Genomic DNA, 10,912 nt, shown 5'->3' with positions numbered 1-10,912 from the left:
CCCAGAGTACTTTCGAATTCCGCGCTCTAGCCACAACCCCCGCCTCTTCCGGGAAGAGACTTCCTTCTCCCCGCCCCCATACCCGGGCCACCCCCTCAGCTAAAGCTTCTTTGCGCCTAACAGGCCGAAGTGCGCAGGCGTAAGCCTGTAGCCTGGCCCGCCCGGCGAGCTTCACTTTCACTTAAGCAAATCGCCCGCCTCCCGCGGCTTCCGTTCTCCGTGGAGCCGCGCGTGCTCGGGGCACTTCCGGCCCCTCCCCTCGGGTTGGAGTGGCGCGAAATCCCTGGAGCGCGCACGCGCCGGCTGAGTCCGCGAGCGGAGCGGGCGGGGCGCACGCGCGCAGCGTCCGCGGCGGGCGCCGGGCCGTCCGGGCTCCCGCCTTCTCCTCGGGCTGTCCGTTGCTCGGTTCTTTGCACGGGCCGGGCCAGCGGCGGTCGGCCGAGGCCCGGATACCCGTCTCCGGTGGCGGTCGCCGACGCTCGGCTCGCCTCGCCTCAGCCCCGCCGGCGGGGTTCCTGTGGGAGACTGCGACTTGGTGGAGGTACGACGAGGGCTCCGCGGTCCCTCAGTCCGGGGTCCGACCCTCGGGGAGCCCCCCTGCCCCCCGCCGGTCACCGGGGCCTCGGGCCGCCCCACGAGCGCGGGACCGGCGGGACCTTCACGCCGGGGAAACTTAGCCGTCGCCGCCGGTCCCGCCTCGGCGTGTCCGCAGGCGGCCGGGGCGGGGCGCCCGCGGGGTCGGGGCGGGACGAGGCCCGCCCGGGGGTCGGGGTCGCCTTGCAGGACCTGGGGGGGCCCTCGCCGCGCCCCGACTTCCCCGTGCTTAAAAGGGTGCGCGGATACTTCGGTCTGGATTTACCGAGGAACCCCAGATTCTTGGAACGACAGCCGGATTATCCGACAGCTTGGTCTTTAGTGAAAGGGTTTTTGTTTCTTCTCTGCCTTCTTGTTCCTGTCTGTCTGTCTGTCTGTCTGGCAGGCATCCTTTCCTTTTAATGTTACACAAACGAACTGGGGCAGAAACTCCTTTGGGACTTGAGGAAAGCAGGACCCGAGGGTAGAGAAAGGGTCGCAAGAGCCATAGGGTTTAAGGGAATTCTGTGATCCTTCCTGGAAAGAGCAACTCTTTGAGGTTTAAACCCCGGAGACAAGTTACCACGAGCTATTTTTTACTCTGCACAATTAGTGAGCAAAAGATTAAGCCAGTGTTTGAAAGATAAAACTATTCAGGCTTGTATATATTCAGAGGAAAAGTCTAGAGTCCCGGACTTTTAAGAAGGTGCTCGCACAGTATACTATATACTGAATCCTGCAAATGGTTTCAAGGAGTGCTGAGATGATGGAACATAAAATTTCTGCTTAGATTTACTTTTACCCTCAGTCTCTAAGTTAACAGGGTTGTTTTTTTTAATGCGGAATGTATGTTCCAAATTTCTTTGCCTAAATGGATTGTAAGTACAAAAAAGTTAAGACTCCCTTTTTATGTTGCATTAAAAACAGACAGAAGCAGGTGTCTGATCTTTTGCAGTAGTCAGTAGTATGGTCTCTTCCCATGTCAATTCCTAAGTCCCTGGATTCTTAAATATATGAAGAGAAGGCTGTGTTGTGTAGTTACATGTAATATCTATCTGTAATTAGTGAAACCTGGCCAAAAAAAAGTACAAAGTACATATTAAAGTTTACTGAGTGCCAAGTCTGCAGAATTTTATGTAAAACGCGCATAAACCTTGGCTATTTTGTTAGGAAAATTAATTAGAGATACACTTGGCTACCTCGCTGGATGGACTCAGTGGTAGAGTACTTGCTTAGTATGCTAAAAACGTTGGGTTCAATCTCAGTGAACCTGCCCCCATCCCAAAGTACTTAATTTAGGAATTTATAAATAACAAAATGTTAGCATAATTATATTCATTATAGTTGAGAAATAGTAAAATGCCACCGTTTATATACACAAACCTAAGTCTAGCTGAATTTCAGGTCAAGCATCACTTAATCTGTGTTAATGATAGTACTTTTTATTCTCTAGAAAATGAGTTACCTCTTTCCTAACATTCTTTCCTTAGTTAACAAGTTGTAACTATCTGTAGTCTTTTCTCCACTTCGTAAGCCACTTCTATTGCAGAAGATATTTTAGTACCCCACTGGTGTATCTCACTATCCTAGGTGTGCAAGTGTCTTCAGACAATATGTATCTCCACTCCTTGGCATGCCTGCTTTGTATATAGAATGGCAGGTAGAATTAGGTGAGAAGTTGAAATACAAAATGAAATTTTATGAAACAGGCCCAGTATTTTCATTGGCTTTACTAGGAACATTTAAAAGGATATATGGAATACTTTTTGTTGTTTTAATGAGCGACATTCAAAGTAAAGAACAAATTAATAACCATTTTTACTGCCCATGAATAATTAAAACGCAGTGTTTCACCAAATAGGAACTTGGACATTAAAGAAGTTTGAGTTCCTGTTTAACAAACCTGCATTGCTAGGCTCCCCTAGCTTGTAGTTATTTGCATAAGTTCAAGTCTTTATCTCACACCTTAATTTCCCTTGCAAAAAAAGGGCATTACTTAAAAGGATGTTGAACATCACAGAAAATATTTTAAAAACTCTTTGCGTAGTTATTCATATGTTGGTTCTATTCATCTGAAGTTTTACCCAATTTTAAGGATCTTTTGGTTTCCTCTTTGTTGTTTATTCCTGATATTGCCAGTCTTCTGATCTTTATGGTGTAGAAACTAATCTTCACTGACACTCTTTCTTCTGCTTACTGTGTTGAGACCACTGAGATTCTGTTAGAATGTTAATCGTATTGCCAGACAAGCTTCATATTTCTCCTAGTTGCGTTAATCTTACATATTTTTCATCTACTTCTTAATACATTTTCTTCTATTATTTCCTTTGATTTCAAAATACACTATAATGTACTTAATTCAGAACATTAACAATGAAGTTGTTTAATATAGAATCAATGTCTTTTGGCGAGTGAAATTGGGAATCTACCACAGCTTCTGAGTGGCGGTAATAAGTTCATATTGTATTTCTGAAATATCCTATGTATCTACAAGCTGCAATAATTCCTTGGTTATGGATTTTTAATTCATATGAGCTCCTAATTTCCTATGTATCTATACACTATAGTCCCTTAGTTACTAATTTTTGTGTGTGTTTATATGTGCCTGTACTGGGTTTGAGCTCAGGATGTAGCACTTGCGTCTCGACTTTTTTGCTTCAGATTGGTACTTTACCACTTGTACTTGAGCCCTGATTCCACTCCTAGTTTTCTTCCTTGGCTAGCTTTGAACCATGATCCTCAAATCTCAGCCTCCTGAATAGGTAGGATTATAGGCATGAGCGCCTGGCACCTGCCCTGATTTTTCTTTTTTTTGAAATTGTTTATTTTTTATTGCAAAGTTACTGTACAGAAGGGTTACAGTTACAAGTAAGGCAATAAGTACATTTCCTATCAAGCATTGTTAACCCCCTCCTTTGTTTTTCCCTACCATCCCTTGCAGCCCTACTTCCCCCCCCCCCATTTTCCCCGCCCCCCAAGTTGTAAAGTTCGTTTTCAATATAGTGTCTTGTACATCTCATTGCTACAGTAGGTCAACTTGTATCCTTATTTCAACATTCTGATTTTTCTTTTGAATTTATTTTTTTATTGATGATCTTCAGATGATGAGTGCTTACTGTATCAAGTATGGAGGTTTCTCCACATAGAGCTCCCCTATGACCCAGCAATCCCACTTTTGGGCATTTATCCAAATGATCACAAACAAGACCATACTAAAGCTACCAGCACAACTATGTTTATTGCTGCATTATTTACCATAGCTAAGATATGGAACCAACCCAAATGCCCCTCAGAAGATGAATGAATCAAGAAAATGTAGTATATATACACAATGGAATTCTGTGCCTTCATCAGAAAGAATGACATTGCCCTATTTGTTAGGAAATGGAAAGACTTGGAAAAAATTATATTAAGTGAAGTAAGCCAGGCCCAAAGAAATATAGGTCCCATGGTTTCCCTTATTTGCAATAACTAGTATATGTCCGAATCAAGCAGAAAAGGTCAGATAAGTTGATGTTAGGGGAATGAACCCCAAGATAAGTATTCAAATTTTTTTTTTCTTTCATGCAATTGTTTCTAACATTTATAAGATGATTTCTTTGTTGCTTTGTATGTCCCACCCCCACGGCATAACCCCTGCTTTACTGTATTTGATGTCGGTATAATTTGTGGAGAGGAAGAGCAAAAACAAATCGTTTAACTAGGGATACAGATGGACCCATTGCAACAATGAGATATACAAGTTGTTATGTCGAAAAACAAACTTTACAACTTTGGTGGGGGGGGGAAGGATTGAGTGGGGAGAGGTGAAGGGAGTATGGGAAGGAATGGGAAGGGGAAACAAAGAGGAAGCAACAATGCTTGATAAGAAACGAACTTGTTATCTTGCCCATGTAATTGTAACTCCTCTGTACGTTATTTTCACAATAAAAATAAAAATTTATTTTTTTAAATTTAAATTTTTAATTTTATTAATTAAATTTTAGTCTTTTATTGTAAATAAGTAAATATCAAATTGTATAAAGCTTTATCAATATATTGAAAAGCCCAGAGGAGCTTTCTTGTTTGTTTATTCCAGAATATTTAAAATACCTTTTATGTGTGCTTATGTGTCTGTCTGATTGATAACAGCTTTACTATTTTAACTTTATCTACTTCTTAATACATTAATAACTTTTTGAAAATATTAGCATTAAATTACAAAGTGATACCTGGTTTTTTTGTTCCTTTTGTTACTACTATTATTACTGTTGTTGTTTTGAGACAATCTCCCTTTGTATCCCAGGCTGATGTCCAGCTCACCATCTCCTGGTTTAAAAGACCTCACCCTTATCCCAGTCCTAAGTTCACAGACCTGTGCCACTGTGTATAGTGTGATTATTAATTTAAAAGGTGAATCCTTCAGTATTTGTTAGGTGAAAGTTACCTTGGCAACCCTAGTAGCAAACCACGAATCCTCAGGCTCTACCCAGCAAATAAAAAAGTCATGAAATATTTAATGTGTATTATCTTCTGTGTAGCATAGAATCTCACATTTATTGTAAGAACCTCATTACACTAAGCCTAGTGCATCTCCCTTCCCACTAATTTTACTTGAAAAATTGTTTTCTATTCTGATGACCAAATCGGTTTACAATGACTAAATGCTTGCTGTCAGGTCATATGTTAATTAAAATAGTGCCTAAAAGGACATTCAGTGTTGTACAAACCAGAAAATAATAGTTTCTTTGCTTTTCTGTGATAAATTACTGCTAAGTAATTGATATGGGAGAAAAGAATGGCAGAAACAGAAGAAAGTGTTGCTGGAAGAATAACGATCTGGGAGTATTTGGGTAATGTAGCAACAAGCTGAATATATTACTATACATTGCTTTTTCTTAAATAACTAAAAATGTTTGATTTTGAAGTTTTTACTTACATAATAGATTCAAAACCAACATGAAATTATTTGCTGAAAAGGATGGTAGTGTTAAATAGTTGTGACTATATGGAACTATTCTCTGGAAAGGAATTTAGGTTAAATGCCTTTTGGATAATTGTAATCCAATAAATGGCATTCAATTTATGTATATCATGGTGAAGCCTGAGTTCAGTATGATCTATCAGTTCTCAGACTTTGTAAAAGTGTTTTTATACATCTCTTGAAGTCTTGTGTAGATTCTGGTTTACTTGCTCTAGAATGTGGCCTGATATTTTAGATACTAGAAGTTCCCACAACATAGAGGTGCTGCTTGCTGGTCTTTGAATCAGACTTGGTAGTCTACAAACAGCTTCTCCACTGTTCTAACTTAATTAGTTGCTAGGTATGTATACTTTTTGATTTATAGCACTATTTCAAGGATTTATTTATCTCTTGCATTTTGCAAAATGTGGTGCAAGGATCCTTGAAACTTCATTTGAGTGTGTAATGGAGTTCTCTAGAGGCTACATGATGTAATGATGTCATTGATGTATGGAATGTATATTGTATGTTTTTAGATTTCTCAGGTTTAATTTCTAGTGTGGTAAATATAAGCAAAAGCTCTTTGATGCCCTTGTGGATTTTAACTTTACATTTTATAGTTTTTTGGAAACTAGATGAGGTTGGTTAGAGAACAGAGAAACAACTAGCTTTGTGCATCACTGCTTCAGAATGTTCTTTGGACTGCTCAGGAAGAGGAGGGAAAAGGGAAAATGGAAAAAGAGAGTATGAATAGCTAGCACATTTCAAGTATATTTGAGGGCAGCATAGATAGAAGAGAAACAGATTCTGGGTGGGTGGGGACCAGTGGGAGATGATTGTGATAATAAAGAATATTGAATACTGTCCAAAGAGATTACTATAGAGACTATGCAAATGGAACCAGGAAACCTGTTGGGGGATTCCTCATCTTAGAGGGAACAACAAATATGAAGGGGGAGGAGGGTGGTGAGAGTCATTGGAATGTAATGTAAACTTGTGGAAATATAACAAGGAAATCTCTTTTTGTGTAACCGATTTATGTCAATAAAAATATGCTTCTTTAAAGAATTAAAAATCAGAAATCTTATTTAATTTTCTGTAGATCACTTGTAAACACAGGATGAGTACTCTGAATAATCTTAGAAGGTACTGTGCTATTTCTGCTAAGTAGCTCTAAGCAACTAGAAGCTGCTGCTTCACAAATAAAATCTACCTTTTGTGAATTTAGGAGTTAAAACATTCAGGTGGGTTCATATCAATACAGTTTGGCCTTGGCCATGATAAACTGAAATAAAATCAGCTACTGCAGATGAATTACATGAAACTTTTTTTTTTTTTTTTTTTTTGTGCGGGAGTGGGGAGGGGAGATGGTGGATGTAGAGCTTGAACTCAGGGCCTAGACACTGATGATGAGCTTTTTTGCATAGCACTCTGCCACGAGCCACTTCCTGTTTTCTGGTGGTTAATTGGAGATAAGAGTATCATGGACTTTATCTGCCCTATCTGGCTTTGAGCTGCAGTCCTCAGATCTAAGCCTCCTGAGTAACTAGGATACACGTGTGAGCCAGTGGTACCTGTCTACATGACACTTTCTAAAGTATATTACTTACCTGGAAATTAAAAGTCCAATTCCGGTCTCAAAATGCTAAGAGTCAGTAGAGCTGGGTTCCTTTGCGGAGGTTCTAGGGAAATCTTTTTCCTTTTCTTTCCAACATTTTTTTTTTATTTCATGCCACTTTACCCCATGCAGGATAGAGGACTTTAATTTACTTTTTAATTTAATTTTTAAAGTCAAATTAGTGGGCCTAGTACTTAAAATTTAATAAACTCTGTATGACTTATCTTGTTATGATTAATGCTTATTATGTAATCATATAGGTACTATATTTGATTTACTTCATTGTTTTTATGAAATTTCTTCAGACCTGATGGCCAAGAGAAAGGAAGAAAATTTCTTGTCTCCTGAAAATGCAAAAAGACCAAGACAAGAAGAATTAGAGGATTTAGATAAAGATGGTGATGAAGATGAATGTACGGTTTCTTTCACTAATGGTACCTCTACTTTGGTAAGTGCAAAATTACCAAGTTCTAGTTTTCGGTTGATTTATTTTTTGTGTATATTTTATCAATGATAATTTGTAATCAGGATAAAGCAATATAATTTTTAAAGAGCTGAGGTAAAATAACTTCTGAGTGTTTTGGAAGTTTTATGACCAAAGACTGTAGGCATCAAAACATAAGGAAAGAGAGGCTAATGACTGTGTAAATCTAGAACTTTTTGTGAGGAATTTAACATGCATATAACCCAGCGCATGTTCCAGAGAAATAGTTGTCTTCATGAAAAATCCTGCATATATCTAGGAGCTTTATTTGTAATAGCTAAACTCTGGAAACAACCATGTAAGCAAATACAGTAAGCAAATACAACTGTACACCTATCCCAAGAAACACTGTTTAACAATGCAGAGAAGTAAATGACAAAACAACTGAGTATATCCCAATTACATTTTAAATGATTCCATTTAAATTCATGAAATCACAAGTTATAGAAAGGGAGAACAGACTAGTGGGTAAGGTATTGGGTGGTTATTGAGTGGGATGTGCATTGAGTGTGACCATGATGGGGCTGCTTAATGGGTGCTTGTGATGGTAGAAATGCTCTGTCAGGACCTTGGCTGTGATATTGTGCTTTAGTCTTGTAAAATGTTCCCTAGGAAAAGAGGACAAACATACAATCCTTATTTTATAATAAGTGCATGTGAAACTGCACTTATCTCAAAGTTGAAGATTTTTTTTTAGAAAGTCATGAATCATTTTGATACTTATATGTAGATATACATTAATTTTCTCTTTAATCAGAATGTGTCTAATACAGAGATGGAGTTTCTAAGCCACTAAAATGATAAGTCATGCCTATAATTCTAGCTTCTCAGAAAGCTGAGATCTGAGGATCGAGATTCATAGCCAGCCCCGTTAAGAAAGTGTGAGAGACCCTTATCTCCAGTTAGCCACCAGAAAACCAGAAGTGGTGCTGTGGCTCAAAGTGGTAGAGTAATAACCTTGAGCAAAAAAGCTCAGGGACAGCATCAAGGCCCTGAGTTCAAGCCCCACAACGGGCCAAAAGAAAAGTGCCATTTAACTGATCTGCAGTAGCTGATTTTACTTCAATTATTCATGGCCAAAACTATTGATATGAACCTACCTTGGATTCCCCTTCACTAGGACATTTAGCAGTATCTGGATTTGTTTTTGGTTGTCATAGTTGCTGGGCAGATGCTATGGGTATCTGGTGAATAGAGACAGAACTGTAGATGCTACTAAATATTCTCCAGTGTGAAGTACAAATGATCTGATCAAAATGTCATTTTTGTTATATTATAAAACTTTAATTTTTCTAGAATTAGTGGTGACTCTGAAAATTTCCCATTAATCATTAAAGTTAATATTATTCACTTCTTGTAACTTTTTGTATTGTTAATACTAATTGGTCTTTTGTTACAAATGTTCATATGATGACATTGAGGGAATTGGGCAGACTTATGTTTTTTCTCCACTGTTATTTATTAATAGACTGCAGCAGAAGTTGGAATAATTGAGAGCATTCAGCTAAGAAACTTCATGTGCCATTCCATGCTTGGACCTTTTAAATTTGGTTCTAATGTCAATTTTGTTGTTGGCAACAATGGAAGTAAGTGGTTTGCTCCTCTTTTTTATTGTACTATGGGATTACAATGTATGAGCTTTTTGAAATTAATAATGTGGTTATGAATATTCTTAGTATTTGTTGTCAGTTTACACTTAAACTATTGAATTAATTCTAAGTATTATTCAAGTAATAGGGATTGACTCTCCCATTCCCCCACTTTTTTTGAGACCAGCTCTCACTATTTTGCCCAGGCTGACTTTGAGCTACTGGGCTCAGTTGACCTTCTGCCTCAGCCTACTTAGTAGCTAGGAGTCAGGCATGTGCCTGGAAACTTATTTTAAAATTTATTTATCTTGAAATCCATGCCATAAAAAGGTGACTGATTGAAGTCAAGATAGCCTTTTGTTTTAAGTGGAATAAAATTGTTGTAGATTGCAAATGAAGTACCTTAGAATCCAAATTTGACACCAACAGTTCTTTCCCTTGTGATTTATAAAATCTATAAGTGTAGATAGTATTCATGCTTGAATGAAATATAGATTGTTTAGGTCTCATTTGGAACAAAACTGAGATGTTCCAGGCAGATTGCTCATTCCAGATGTTTAGAAAATTAGATTATATAAATGTCCTAGCTACCCAGAAGATGGAGAGTTTGATTATCAAGGTTTATAACTATCCCAGGAAGACACATCCAAGAGACCCTTATCCCCAAATGTCAGAAGTGAATGTATGGTTCAAGTGATAGAGTGCCAATTGTGAGCAAAAAGTGCTGAACAAGGTGAGGCCCTGAGCTTAAGCATCTGTATCTGTTCACCCCCCCCCCCCCCCCCCCAGGAAGAAAAACCAATATATGTATGGGAAATGTGAATAACCTTACATGGTTTTGTCATGTGGTCTAGTGGGGAAGGGTAGAAACTGACACTGGAGAGTTGTCATGCACTATATTACAGAGGATTTTGAATTTTATAATAAATATTTTTTAAATTTTGTTCATAACTGTCAAAGAGGAGCCCCATAAAAGTCTTGAGGAAAGTGGTAACATGGCCAGCGTTTTTGAGACAAACTGGCCACAGTGGAGGATGAATTAGAAAGGTGAAACATGGAGGGCAAAGGGTGAAAACTGGGAAGGACATGTGTATACTCCACAGTTCCATTCTTGTTCTTTGGTTATCCTTCTCTACCCTTCATTCCAGAAGGAAAAAGGTTGGGGAGGAAAGTATGGACAGAGAACAGGATCAGTATTATAGGGAAAAGGAGGTCAGGCAAGAATGATAGCTTCTTTTTTATAGGGCAAGTGGCCCCCTGAAATGGTACTGGGGCTTGAACTGAGGGGAGGGCCTCATGCTTTCTAGGCCAGTGGTTCAAGCATTTGTTACCCTCCAGTCTATTTTACTTTTGTTTTTTTCTAAAGGGTTTCATTTTTTAATGTGTTGATCAAGGAGTTCAGAAAATAGTTCCCATGTTGTAGGTGATTGTTAAGTGGTTTGGAAATTGTAGAGTGGGTAAAAAGAATGATTTTTAAAGAACTATACAACAATATACCAAAATACAATGCCAAAATATTATGTAACATCTGTGTAACATTGTCAGTGGTTTTCTATGTAAGTCATTCAACAAATATGTGAATGTACTTAGATATTGTGTCCTTAGATATTGTGGTGCATCACTGAATGAAACACAGAGTTCCTGTGCATATGGAGCTTTGCATTTAGGGATGTTAAAATAGTTTCTAATGTCTGAGACTTTGTGAT

At 38.7% G+C, this 10,912-nt stretch overlaps 1 protein-coding gene across 4 annotated transcripts in view; it reads left to right on the top strand.

The window, feature by feature from the left end:
• The window catches only part of Smc6 (structural maintenance of chromosomes 6), an 83,243-nt gene that overhangs the window by 25,881 nt on the left and 46,450 nt on the right, over nt 1-10,912 (top strand). For 3 of the 4 annotated variants that reach the window (XM_042680840.1, XM_042680843.1, XM_042680839.1), the window contains 2 exons: nt 7,439-7,581; nt 9,086-9,203. In XM_042680840.1, the coding sequence (XP_042536774.1) occupies nt 7,439-7,581; nt 9,086-9,203 (261 nt within the window). Of the gene's footprint in view, nt 1-370; nt 542-7,438; nt 7,582-9,085; nt 9,204-10,912 lie in introns of those variants that run through there. The other variant, XM_042680842.1, reaches the window with a different exon arrangement.

Source organism: Dipodomys spectabilis, unplaced genomic scaffold (genome assembly GCF_019054845.1).
Source record: "Dipodomys spectabilis isolate Male_0828 unplaced genomic scaffold, ASM1905484v1 ptg000066l, whole genome shotgun sequence".
In the NCBI taxonomy this organism is placed as follows: domain Eukaryota; kingdom Metazoa; phylum Chordata; class Mammalia; order Rodentia; family Heteromyidae; genus Dipodomys; species Dipodomys spectabilis.
The sequence above is the reverse complement of the archived record's forward strand: the minus strand, read 5'-3'. Positions and strand labels throughout refer to the sequence as shown.